This window comes from Heterodontus francisci, chromosome 5 (genome assembly GCF_036365525.1).
Source record: "Heterodontus francisci isolate sHetFra1 chromosome 5, sHetFra1.hap1, whole genome shotgun sequence".
Taxonomy (NCBI): domain Eukaryota; kingdom Metazoa; phylum Chordata; class Chondrichthyes; order Heterodontiformes; family Heterodontidae; genus Heterodontus; species Heterodontus francisci.
The window spans coordinates 127,969,538-127,983,312 of record NC_090375.1 but is presented as its reverse complement, the minus strand read 5'-3'; the positions used below and the strand labels follow the sequence as shown (position 1 = coordinate 127,983,312).

Here is a 13,775-nt window from a genome sequence, read left to right as displayed (position 1 = left end):
CCCCCCGTCTCTCTGTCGCTCCCCCCCCCCCCGTCTCTCTGTCGCTCCCCCCCCCCCCCGTCTCTCTGTCGCTCCCCCCCCCCCCCCCGTCTCTCTGTCGCTCCCCCCCCCCCCGTCTCTCTGTCGCTCCCCCCCCCCGTCTCTCTGTCGCTCCCCCCCCCCGTCTCTCTGTCGCTCCCCCCCCCCCGTCTCTCTGTCGCTCCCCCCCCCCGTCTCTCTGTCGCTCCCCCCCCCCCCCCGTCTCTCTGTCGCTCCCCCCCCCCCCCCCGTCTCTCTGTCGCTCCCCCCCCCCCCCGTCTCTCTGTCGCTCCCCCCCCCCCCGTCTCTCTGTCGCTCCCCCCCCCCCCCGTCTCTCTGTCGCTCCCCCCCCCCCCGTCTCTCTGTCGCTCCCCCCCCCGTCTCTCTGTCGCTCCCCCCCCCCGTCTCTCTCTCGCTCCCCCCCCCGTCTCTCTCTCGCTCCCCCCCCCGTCTCTGTCGCTCCCCCCCCCCCGTCTCTCTGTCGCTCCCCCCCCCCGTCTCTCTGTCGCTCCCCCCCCCGTCTCTCTGTCGCTCCCCCCCCCGTCTCTCTGTCGCTCCCCCCCCGTCTCTCTGTCGCTCCCCCCCCGTCTCTCTCTCGCTCCCCCCCCCGTCTCTCTCTCGCTCCCCCCCCCGTCTCTGTCGCTCCCCCCCCCGTCTCTGTCGCTCCCCCCCCCCGTCTCTGTCGCTCCCCCCCCCCGTCTCTGTCGCTCCCCCCCCCCCGTCTCTGTCGCTCCCCCCCCCCGTCTCTGTCGCTCCCCCCCCCCGTCTCTGTCGCTCCCCCCCCCCGTCTCTGTCGCTCCCCCCCCCCCGTCTCTGTCGCTCCCCCCCCCCGTCTCTGTCGCTCCCCCCCCCGTCTCTGTCGCTCCCCCCCCCCGTCTCTGTCGCTCCCCCCCCCCGTCTCTGTCGCTCCCCCCCCCCGTCTCTCTGTCGCTCCCCCCCCGTCTCTCTGTCGCTCCCCCCCCCCCCGTCTCTCTGTCGCCCTCGCCCCCCCCTCCCCCTGCCTCGCCCCCCCCTCCCCCTGCCTCGCCCCCCCCTCCCCCTGCCTCGCCCCCCCCTCCCCCTGCCTCGCCCCCCCCTCCCCCTGCCTCGCCCCCCCCTCCCCCTGCCTCGCCCCCCCCTCCCCCTGCCTCGCCCCCCCCCTCCCCCTGCCTCGCCCCCCCCTCTCTCCTCTCCCCCTTCCCCCTGAGCCCCTCTCCCTCAGTTGCATGAGAGCGGAAAGCTGTTTTAAGGTTTTTTTGTTAAAAATCAGTTCTTTGAGAAAAGATCGTTGTCAGTTTCACAGGCGACAGCTGCTGACATCGGGAACAGCTGTTTCCCAACTGGCTCGAGGGTTTCTGGCTAGTTCTGACTTTTTAATAAATGCCGGCCAGAAAACCCCGAGTCTGTTGGGGAACAGCCGTTCCCGATGTCAGCAGCTGCCACCCGTGAAACTGACAGCGCAATAATTTCTGACAAAGGGAAATTTCTCATCTCCAGCCATGGTGAGGATGAGGAACTGCCCTGGGAACAGTTTACATCTGTGGGCCGGATGGAACCGTTTGGTGGGCCGGATCCTGGCCTGGGGGCCGTATGTTGGACAACCCCGCTCTCTTTTGCCATTTTTCTCCACTATCCCCATATCCCTTGATGTCGTTAGTATTCAATCTCTGTCTTGAACATGATCAGTGATTGAGCTTCCACAGCCCTCTGGGGTAGAGAATTCCACAGATTCATCACCCTCTGAGTAAAGAAAATCCACCTCATCTCAGTCTTAAATGGCCTGCCACTTATTCTGAGACTGCGTCCCCTTGTCCTAGACTCGCCAGCCAGAGGAAACATCCCATCCACATCTAGCCTGTCATGCCCTGTAAGAATTTTGTAAGTTTCACTGAGATCACCTCTCATTCTTCAAAACTGTAGAGCATACATGCCCCGTTTCTGCAATCTCTCCTCATAAGATAATCCCACCATCCCAGGGATTAGTCTGGTGAACCTCCATTGCACTCCCTCTATTCCAAGTATATTTCCTTAGCTAAGGAGACCAAAACTACACAATACTCCAGGTGTGGTCTCACCAAGGCTTTATACAATTAAAGCAATACATCTTTACTCTTGTACTCAAATCTCCTTGCAATGAAGGCCAACATGCCATGTGCCTTCTTAATTGCTTGCTGCACCTGCATACTAGCTTTTAGTGACTCATGAACAAGGACACCCAGGTCTCTTTGGAAATCAACATTTCCCAACCTCCCTCCATCTAAGAAATACTCTGCATTTCTGGTTTTTTTTCTACCAAAGTGGATCACTTCACACTTATTCCTTGGCCCAGCCATCTTCAGCTGCTCCATCAATGACCTTCCGTCCATCATAAAGTCAAAAATGGAGATCTTAGCTGATGATAGTACAATGTTCAGTCCCATTTGCAACTCCTCAGTTAATAAAGCAATCTGTGTCCAGCAAAACCTAGTCAGCTTTCAGGTTTGGGCTGATAAGGGGCAAGTAATATTTGTGCTACACAAGTGCCAGGCAATGACCATCTCCAACAAAAGAGAATCTAATTATCTCTGCTTGACATTTAATGGCATTACCTTCACCTAATCCCCCTCCATCAATATCCTGGAGGTCATTATTGACCAGAAACTGAACTGGACCAGTGACATAAATACTGTGGCTACAAGAGCAGGTCAGAGGCTGGAAATTTAGCAGTGAGTAAGCCACCTCCTGACTCCCAAAGCCTGACCACCATCTACCAGGCAAAAGTCAGGAGTGTGATGGGATAGTCTCCACTTGCTTGGATGAGTGCAGCTCGAACAACACTCAAGACGCTTGACACCATCCAGGACAAAGCAGCCCACTTGATAAGCACTCCATACAGCACCTTAAACATTCACTCCCTGCACCACCGCGCACAGTGGCAGCAGTACCATATACAAGATGCCATGAACGAATAAAATAAAGGTGCACTGCAACAACTCGCCAAGCCTCCTTCGACAGCATCTGCCAAATCAGGGACCTCCACATCCTCGGACAAGGTCAGCAGACGCATTGGAGCACCACTACCTGCAAGTTCCCCTCCAAACCAGACACCATCCTGATTTAGAACTATATCGTTGTTCCTTCATTGTCGCTCCAAAAACCTGGAACCCCCTTCCTAACTGCACAATTGGCATACCTGTACCAGATGGACTGCAACGGTTCAAAAAGGCAGCTGATCACCACCTTCTCAACGGCAATTAGGGAAGGGTAACAAATGCTGGCCTTGCCAGTGACTCGCACATCCCATGAAAGAATTTTTTTTTTAAAGTTTGCTGTCTGAGGGTGCCTTAACAGCGCACCCTTTGGAGAAGCATAGAATCACTGACAGTAACTTCTGGATTTTTTTGTTATTCTGCACACTTCAGAGTTGTTTTCAGTTTCAGTAGAGTAATGAGTTTCGCTGACATTGCTGCTACAAAGTCCAGGCAATGCTTTTGGTATCTGACTCCCATTGAAGTAAATATTTCTGTACAACAGTGAATGGCATTTATGTACAGTAATTTTCAGTATAACATAATCTGTATTGTCTTCAATTTTCTCTAAATATTGCCATGATAAATAAAATCTAGATATTAATCCAATATTTTAATTAAGCTATGATTAATCTTTGAATTATCAGTTGTTTAAAATGGGTTTTTATTGGGAGGTAGAACTCTCATTCTATCCCAATTCATTTTCTCCAAGGTTTGATCGGAGTTTTTCAGTACTTTCCTGCTCTAGCCTTAATTACATTTCTGCAGCGCGATCATATCCATTTAATTTTGACCTTGCCACCCTTGACCACATAAATCTACAGGCATTCATGTACAGCTTTAGTAGCCTATTTGGGTGATTTTAAATTTCATGCAATCTTTCATTATTGATATTCTGTTTTCTTTTGAATATATGTAATGCTAGTTTGGGCATTTTGCAGTCTGACAACAATGTATTGTACTGTGTTTTGGACTTTTCTTAATATTGAGTAGTTGCATCATCAATGTGCAGAATTACACTGACACAATTATTTCTACATTACTTTCACTTAAAGTGATGCAATCATTTCTAATGCAATTGGAGCTCTAATTTGTATTTTGTGCACACGGCACAATGTGAATTAGCAATTTTCCTGTGGTTCAAATCCTCTAAACTGGTTGCTTATCTTTATCCAAAAATATATTTTTTAAAGAACAGAAAGAGTTGTACATAATCATTTCTATGCCAGTTTATCTAATTTGTGATGATTTAAAATACTCATAACAATGTTGATCCTCTGCAGAATGTTAAGTGGCTTTTTATTTAGTGTTTACTCCTGTGAAATGTTTGTACCAGAGTCACACCAATATTTTTACTGTAATATTACAATTAAACATCATTTTTGGAATGTTTATATATTTTGAGTAGTATTTAAAAGCTCCTGCATTACAGAGAATCTTTACAATGTTCTTTAGTGTAACAGAAAATGGATACACTATATAGGCTTTTTGCTGCTATCCATTTAAAAAGATCTTTCAAAGTTTTTCTTCAGATGGCAGTGGTCATGCTGCAGTTGACCTCAAGATTCTATCCTCAGCAAGAGAGGAAAAAAAATCAAGAGTTGCTAACTCTTGATCGCTGTCTATTGACCTCACCTAGAAAGTAGATAAATATCTGGTGAAGGCAGGATTAGGCTTGGGTGGTCTGCCATTTCCTTAGTATCCTCTCAGCCCTTTGTGTTTGAATAAAAACAGAAAATGCTGGAAATACTCAGCAAGTCCAGCAGCATCTGTGGACAGAGAAACAGAGTTAATTTTTTAGGTTGATAACCTTTCATCAGAACTGGAAAAGTCAGAGATATAACAAGTTACATTTATATAGTGTCTTTAATGTAATAAATGTCCCAAGGCACTTCACAGGAGCATTATAAACCAAATATGACACCAAGCCACATAAGGAGATATTGGGACAGATCTTTGTCAAAGAAGTATGTTTTAAAGAGTGTCTTAGAGCTGAAAAGGGAGGTAGAGGGGCAGAATATAACAAGTTTTAAACAAGTGAAAGGGGGGGGAGGGTGGGAAAAAGAACAAAAGGTAAGGTCTGTGATAGGATGGAAGGCAAGAGAGATTAATTGACAAAAAAGTTGATGAGTGCAAAGCCAAAGGCATGATGATAATGAGATAAGTAAGGAAACAAAGTCAGAACAGATGTGTTGGAGAAATTGGGAGGCTGGAATCGAGTCTTTACAGGAAGCGGGATGTGAGGAAGTGTAGTCAAGGTAGCTGTGGGAGTCAGCAGATTTATAGTGAATATCTGTTCCAACAGTGCAACCTTCCATACTGGTGCTTCCGATATGTCTTCCTTTTTCCTCAACCAAGGGTTTCCCCTCACTGTGGTTGATAGGCCCTCGACCATGTTCATTCCATTTCACGCACTTCTACTCTCACCTTTTTCCCTCCCTCTCGTCAAGCCTACTCCCACTTTCCAGCTTTTGGTCCATAGTCTTATAGGTTACAGCAGTTCAAGTGCATGTCCAAGTACTTTTTAAATGTTATGAGGGTTTCTGCCTCTACCCTCTACCACCTTTTCAGGCAGTGAGTTCCAGATCCCCTGGGTATAAAAAATATTACCTCAAATCCCCTCTAAAACTTCCACCTCTTATCCTAAATCTATGTCCCTTGATTATGGAACCCTCAACCAAGGGGAATGGAGCCTTTCTGTCCACCCTATCTAGACCCCTCATTATGTTATTCACTTCAGTTAGGTCTCCCCTCCGCCTCCTCTATTCCAAAGAAAAGACCCCTAGCCAATCCAATCTTTTCTCATAACTAAAATTCTCCAGTCCAGGCAACATCCTCGTACATCTCCTCTGTACCCTCTCTAGTGCAATAACATCTTTCCTATAGTGCAGTGACTAGAACTGCACACACTACTCCAGCTGTGGCCTAACCAGTGTTTTATACAGTTCCAGCATAGCCTCAAAGCTCCCATTCTTTCACAAGCAATTTACTTGTACCTGTTTCAATTTAGTATACTGCATTCGCTGTTCACGATGTGGTCTCCTCTACATTGGAGAGACCAGACGCAGATTGGTGACCTCTTTGCACAGCACTGTAGTTCAGTCCACAAGCTTGACCCCAAGCTTCCAGTTGCTCATCACTTTAATTCTCCATCTTGCTGTCAGTTGGACCTTTCTATCCTCTGTCCCCTGCAATGTTCGAATGAAGCTCAATGCAAGCTCAAGGTGCAGCACCTCAGCTTTCAGCAGGGCACTTTACAGCCTTCCTGATTTAACATAGAATTCAACAATTTTAGATCATAACCTCTGCCCCCATTTTGTTTCCTTTTTTTTTGCTGGTTTTGATTTTTTTCTCTTCTCTTTTGTTGCTTTCGGCCAGCAGCTGTTCATGATTCTGCCATTCACACCTCCTCTCGACACATCTTTGTTTCTTTGCCTGTCCCATTTTCACTCCCTTTGGCCTTGCACCATTAATTCTTTTGTCATTTAATCTCTTCTGCCTTCCCTTTGGTTTTTCCCACCCTCCCCATTTCCATTTGCTTTAAACCTATTACATCTCTAACTTTTCCCAGTTCCAATGAAAGGTAGTCGTCCTGAAATGTTAGCCCTGTTTCTCTCATCACAGATGCTGCCAGACCTGCTGAGTATTTCCATTATTTTCTGTTTTTATTTCAGATTTCCAGCATCCACAGTATTTAGTTTGTGCTTGTTTGAAAAGTCTGCTCACAGTCCATGCGTACACATGAAAATATATAACTGAAAAACATACTCAAGGACTAGTTGTACCATGGAACTATACGCATGAGCTGTTCCCTTCAGGATTGGAGAGGGCAGAAAGTATGTTGAGAATGTAAGATGATTTTTGCTGAAAGTTAACTTTCACAAATGTTTGATTTTATGGATTTTATAGTATTTTGTATTTAAAAAAGAAATTATCTACCTGACTATGACTGAAGATATGCAAGTTTCTTTTGGTTATAGATGAGATTAAAGATTGAATTCTTTGTTTTTTTTTTCTCTCTAGATGCCATTGGTAGCAACATGGAGTCCAAAGAAGACAGCTTAAATTCCCTGACTCCAGTACTAAGAATAAGCCAGCTGGATGCTTTTGAACTGGACAGAGCCTTAGAACAGCTTGTGTGGTCCCAGTTTGCCCAGTGTTTTCAATGTTTCAAACCCGGCTTGTTAACGCACTTTGAGCCAGAACTGAAAGCCTGTCTGCAACTTTTGTTATGGAGATTTACAGTCTATTCCCAAAATGCAACAGTTGGCCAGACACTTCTGAACATCAGATATAAAAATGACTTATCTCAGGGACCAAAGTACCAGCCAATGAATAAACATCAGAAGTTCTGGTATGCATTATGTACCATTGGGGGGAAATGGCTGCAAGAGAGAGCCCATGATTTATTCAGTAATCGCTCTCCAGAGTCAACTATTCTCAAGATGAAATATTTCATTACTTTTATAGTTGGACTTTTTAAGGTGGCTGGACTACTGAATTTTCTCATCTTTCTTCAGAAGGGTACGTTTGCCACATTTCCAGAACGACTCCTGGGAATCAGAGCAGTTTTCTCCAGAGCTCAGGGTTTTCGTCAAGTTGGCTTTGAATACATGAATCGAGAACTGTTATGGCACGGCTTTGCTGAATTCCTAATATTTCTTCTGCCACTAATCAATGCAAGAAAACTGAAGGCCGTTGTCTCATCATGGTTCCTTCCAGTAGGTCATCATCGAAGTAATGATGGCACACTAGCTATCCACTGTAAAGAATGTGCCCTTTGTGGTGAATGGCCAACTATGCCTCACACAATTGGTTGTAAGCATGTTTTTTGTTATTACTGTATTCAAAGTAATTACCTGTCTGATGCTTACTTCACTTGCCCAAAATGCAACAGTGAAGTCCAAAATTTAGTACCTTTGACACCTGAAATTCACAAGTCAATCTGATGCAAATATGCCTAAACCCCACTTTCGGATTTGAACACATAAATCTGTCCTGATATTTCAGTGCAATATTTGAAGGACAGCTGAATTATTGGGAATGCCATCTTTTGGATAAGAGGTTAAAATGAGGCCAGATTTGCCTGCTTAGTTGAATGTGAAAGATTCCATGGTACTATCCGCAGAGCAGGTAGTGAATGCTCCCGGTACCTTGGCCAAAGCTCTTCCCTCAACCAATCCTACCATTAAAAAAAAACAGGTTAGGTTACTAATTTAATTTGCTATTTGCGGAACCTTTGAGTCATCCTGAGGACATCATAAATGCAAATTCTTTCCAAATAAGATGTTCAAATCAACCATTTATACATTTTTGGCAGAAATACAGACCTTTTCTAAATCATTGCATAAATCATTTACTTATCATCCATGTGTTTTGCTATCTTTCTGTTAAGACCAAATTGTATTGTCAATGTTCCTTTAATGGTGATTACGGTTTGTGTCTTTTTGTATTTTAGATATCTAATCTACTCAATGAATAAGTAAATGGATGGCATTTAACATAATTGCCAAATTACTATTGTATTAATACTTTGTGCATTACTGAAGCATAGATATTTAACTCGAGATCCCTTGTCGCAAGTATCTGAATTTCATCTGCAGCATATATAAATTCTTGAAAAACGTCCTCAGTATACTCTGTATTCGCCGGCGCACCCCCGCCCCGCACCTCCCCACATTTATTTGCTACTGAAATTCACTCACTGTTCATTGACCCGAGTCCTGCATCACAGCTATATTTGAGTATCCTATTTGTTCCAGCCTTATACTTTCTGAACAGGGAACAATAACGTTCTGTAGTAACATAGAAAATAGTAGCAGGAGTAGGCCATTCGGCCCTTCGAGCCTGCTGTGCCATTCATTATGATCATGGCTGAACATCCAACTCAGTGACCTGTTCCCACTTTGCAGTGATAGTAAAGCAGCAAAACTGGTTAGAGAAGCTTTTAGTACTATTAGCCCACATGCTTCATATGGAAGTGAACAGGCCACAAATGCCTATTAATTTTCATAGAATTTTACAGCAAAGTAAACTGCTTGTCCCATTGTGCCTGCTCTGAGTCTCAAAGAGCTAACATGTTTCCCCAAATCCTTAATGTTCTTTTTCAAATATTTATCTACTTCCATTTAAAAGCTATTTTGGATTCTGCATCCTTCATGGCATCTGTAAACCCTCTGCATTCAAACAAACACTCCTAGCCTTCACTTTTTATGGTGACTTTCGTCTTTCGTCTCCTCGCCAGATTTTCCAATTAATCCTTATAACTAAAGCCTCAAGCCTGGTATTTGTGTTACTATATCTCCTGTACCCTCTCCAAGCCTCGACATTGTTTGTAATTTAAGGCACCCAAAGCTAAACATTATCCTGGCTGCAGCGTAACCAATCATTTGTGTAGGTTTTGTTCTATACCCCCTTTTACAACAGCTAGAATGTCAAATCTGTTTTTATATTTTTACAGCTTTATTAACTTCATCCCACTTCTAAAGATTTAGATGAACAAATTTTTTTTTTATTTGTTCGAGACTTGTGGGCATCACTGTCTAGGCCACCATTTATTGCCCATCCCGAATTGCCTTAAAGAAGGTAGTGGTGAGCTGCCTTCTTGAACCGTTGCAGTCCCCATTGCAGTCCTTGGGGTATATGTACACCAACAGCACTGTTAGGAAGGGAGTTCTAGGATTTTGATCCAGCGACAGTGAAGGAAAGGCAAGTCAGGATAGTATGTGGCTTGGAAGGGTGGTGTTCCCGTGCATTTGCTGCCCTTGTCCTTCTAGGTGATAGAGGTTGTGGGTTTCGAAGGTGCTGTCTAAGGAGCCTTGGTGAGTTGCTGCAGTGTATCTTGTAAATGGTACATACTCCTGCCGCTGTGCGTTGGGTGGAGGGAGTGGATGGGGTGCTAATCAAGCGGGTTGCTTTGTCCTGGATGGTGTTGAGCTTCTTGAATGTTGTTGGAGCTGCACCCATTCAGGCAAGTGGAGAGTATTTCATCACATTCCTGCCTTGTGCCTTGTAGATGGTGGACAGGCATTGGGGAGACAGGAGGTGAATTACTCGCTGCAGAATTCCTAGCCTTGTAGCCACAGCATTATGTGGCTGGTCCAGTTCAGTTTCTGGTCAATGGTAACCCCCAGGCTATTGTTTGGGGGGGTGGGGGGGGTGAAATTCGGCAATGGTAATGCCATTGAACATTAAGGGGAGATGATCAGATTTGTTCCTGCTTGAAATGGTCATTGTCTGGCACTTGTGTGGCGCGAATGTTACTCACCACTTATCAACTCAAGCCCAGATATTGTCCAGGTCTTACTGCATCTGAACACAGACTGCTTCAGTATCTGAGGAGTTGTGAATGGTCCTGAACATTGATGAAGCAACTGAAGATGGTTGGGCCTAGGACATTACCCTGAGGAACTCCTGCAGTGATGTCCTGGGATGATTGAACTCCAACATCCACAACCATCTTCCATTTTGCTAGGGCTCCTTGATGCCGTACTATCCCACCACGGCAGATGGTGAAATTTGACTTCAATTAATAAATCTGAAATTAAAAACTAGGCTAATGGTGACTGTCATGCTAGGCCCCCACCAGCTAACAATGAGGCACATTGATTTTGCCATGACCATTGATTTTAAACTGTTGCTGGAGCGAGAAATTGGCTTGTTAAACAGAGCAGCCGTGGCTGAAAAAAGACATTTGCATATTAACAGACAGTGCTTGGAAGGACAAAGGACTATTCCCCAATACATTCAACCCACAATGGACCTTGATCTCACCAGGTATTGTGTGTAAGAAGAACATTCCAGAGACTGCTACAGTGGTACAATCTAGGACTGGTTAGACTAAACGGCTGTTCTCGGGTTTTTTGAACTAGACCAGGTGAAGGCTGAGGGGTCCCCTAGACACCTTTCTCACGTAACACTGACGTGAAAATATTGTTGAATGTTGTTTTTAAAACAAACCCATCTGGTTCGCTAATGTCCTTTAGGGAAGGAAATCTGCTCTCCTTATCTGGTCTGACCTACATGTGACTCCAGACCCACAGCAATGTGGTCAACTATTAAATGCCCTCTGAAATGGCCGAGCAAGTCACTGAGTTGTATCAAACCACTACAAAGTCTATGAAAAGGAATGAAACTAGATGGACCACCCAGCATCATCCTAGGCACTGGAAACAACGACAACAAACCCAGCATTGTTGACCCTGCAAAGCCCTCCTTACTAACATCTGGGGGCTTGTGCCAAAATTGGGAGAGCTGTTCCACAGATTAGTCAAGCAACAGCCTGACATAGTCATACTCAGTATCAGTACTCCTCAAAGTTTAACACCACATTGAAGAAGCACTGAGGGTAGCAAGGGCACAGAATGTACTCTGGATGGGGGACTTCAATGTCCATCACCAAGCGTGGCTCAGTAGCACCACTACTGACCGAGCTGACAGAGTCCTAAAGGACATAGCTGCTCGACTGGTACTGCGGCAGGTGGTGAGGGAACCAACGAGAGGGAAAAACTACTTTCACCTCATCCTCACCAATCTACCTGTCTCAAATGCATTTGTCAATGACCATATTGGTAGGAGTGACCACCACACAGTCCTTGTGGAGACAAAGTCCCATCTTCACATTGAGGATACCCACCATCGTGTTGTATGGCACTGCTACAGTGCTAAATGGGATAGATTTCAAACAGATCTAGCAACGCAAAACCGGGCATCCATAAAGCACTGTGGGCCATCTGCAACAGAATTGTATTCAGCCACAATCTGTAACCTCATGGCCCTGTATATCCCTGACTCTACCATTATCATCAAACCAGGGGACCAACCCTGGTTCAATGAAGAGTGCAGGAGCAGCACTAGACATACCTAAACATGAGGTGTCAGTCTGGTGAAGCTACAACCCAGGACTACTTGCATGCCAAACAGTGGAAACAGCAAGCGATAGGGCTAAGCAATCCCACATCCAATGGATCAGATCTAAGCTTTGCAGTCCTGCCACATCCAGTCGCGAATCGTTGTGGGCAATTAAACAACTAACAGGAGGACGAGGCTCCACAAATATCCCCCTCCTCAATGATGGGGTTGTCCAGCACATCAGTACAAATGACAAGGCTGAAGCATTTACATCCATCTTCAGCCAGAAGTGCCGAGTGGATGATCCATCTCTGCCTCCTCCTGAGGTCCCCAGCATCACAGATGCCAGTCTGCAGCCAATCTGATTCACTCCACGTGATATCAAGAAACTGCTGAAGGCATTGAATACTGCAAAGACTATAGGCCCTGACAAAATTCCGGCAATAGTACTTATGACTTATGCTCCAGAACTGTTCATGTCCCTAGCCAAGCTGTTTCAGTACAGCTACAACTCTGGCATCTACCCAGCAATGTGAAAAATTGTCCAGGTATGTCCTGTTCACAAAAAGCAGGACAAATCCAACCCAGCCAAATACTGCCCTATCAGTCAAGGGGCTGTCGACAGTGCTGTCAAGTGGCACTTGCTCAGCAATAACCTCCTCAGTGATGTTCAGTTTGGGTTCTGCCAGGGCCACTCAGATCCTGACCTCTATCTACTCTTAATGTCTTATCATTGGTTATATACTTTATCTCCTTATTCTTCATCCCAAAATATAACATCCCACATTTCTCCACATTAAATTTAATCCAAAATCAGGAAGCCCATCTACTAATCAATATTCTCCTGAAGGCACTTCCAGTACACTTCACAGTTCACAATGTTCACAATATTTGTGTCATCTTCAAATTTTGATGGCGTTTCCTCTACCAAGTTCAAATCACTTAAGTACTTCAGTGTAACTCGCAAAGTGTTTTCTACCAAAAGCTCATTACAAAATTATTCAGTTACTAAACTGCTCCAGAGTTTACTAAACTTTACACTTATAGCTGTCAGAATTACTTCCATATGGTATATTATCAACATGGGCCTTTGAGGCATAATGGGTTGCAGCCACACTGGTTTGTGCGGAGGCAGTAATTAAGACAGGCTGACTAAGAAGAGTGTTGCACCAGATGTTTTTCTTTTATCATTGACTGTTACCTGTTTTAAACTTTGAGGTGGAGAGTTTCGGGAAAAAATAGCTAAATAATTGTTTTTTTAATTCTGAAAGATGGAGCACTCATTTTAGTAGTGCATTCCTTAGGAGCTACTGCATCTGTTTGCATTAATAAAATAATGATTCACACAAATGTCTACTATATTAAGTACAATATATTTGCTCATTAAGTAATGAGAAAATATGTAAATACTTTGTATAAACCCCTGCAAGAGAAATAAAATAGATTTCTGACCACTTGTTCTTCCTTCCACTAATAGTTTGAATCAGTCTTTCATTTATTGTCAGCCCAGAACAGTATTGTGGCCCTTGCTTCTTTGAGTTGTATTTTTCCATGAAGTGCATCGCCTAAAAAAATCATTACATAAGGGCACATACAGCAGCTTTTCCTTCCAGTCGCTGGCAGTAAGTGATTCATCAGTTTTCCTGAGAAAACCAATTTCATTGCAAATATGCAGTAATTTCCAATCTTACTGAATTGAGTTGGGGGGGGGGGAAGCTAACAAACAGTCCCAATATGAGGAATGTGAGGGAAGAAAATCGCTGTGCTCAGTCTTTTAATGCAAAGGAATACCATCTGCTGTCTCATCAGTTTTGCAAAATAATCAAAAGGTAATCGGCCTGTCATTTTCTTATTCCTTTACTCATCAATTTACTTTCTGTGCTGATCCTGCTACATGTAGATGATGTCCAGCGATAAACC

At 44.8% G+C, this 13,775-nt stretch overlaps 1 protein-coding gene across 4 annotated transcripts in view; it reads left to right on the top strand.

Moving 5' to 3' along the window:
* Positions 1-13,317, top strand: part of pex2 (peroxisomal biogenesis factor 2) — a 32,677-nt gene extending 19,360 nt beyond the window's left edge. For 3 of the 4 annotated variants that reach the window (XM_068032084.1, XM_068032086.1, XM_068032085.1), the window contains exon 2: positions 7,029-13,317. In XM_068032084.1, coding sequence (XP_067888185.1) covers positions 7,029-7,954 — 926 coding nt within the window. In that variant the 3' untranslated portion in view covers positions 7,955-13,317. Of the gene's footprint in view, positions 1-6,740; positions 6,855-7,028 lie in introns of those variants that run through there. The other variant, XM_068032087.1, reaches the window with a different exon arrangement.
* The last annotated feature ends 458 nt before the right edge of the window (positions 13,318-13,775 follow it).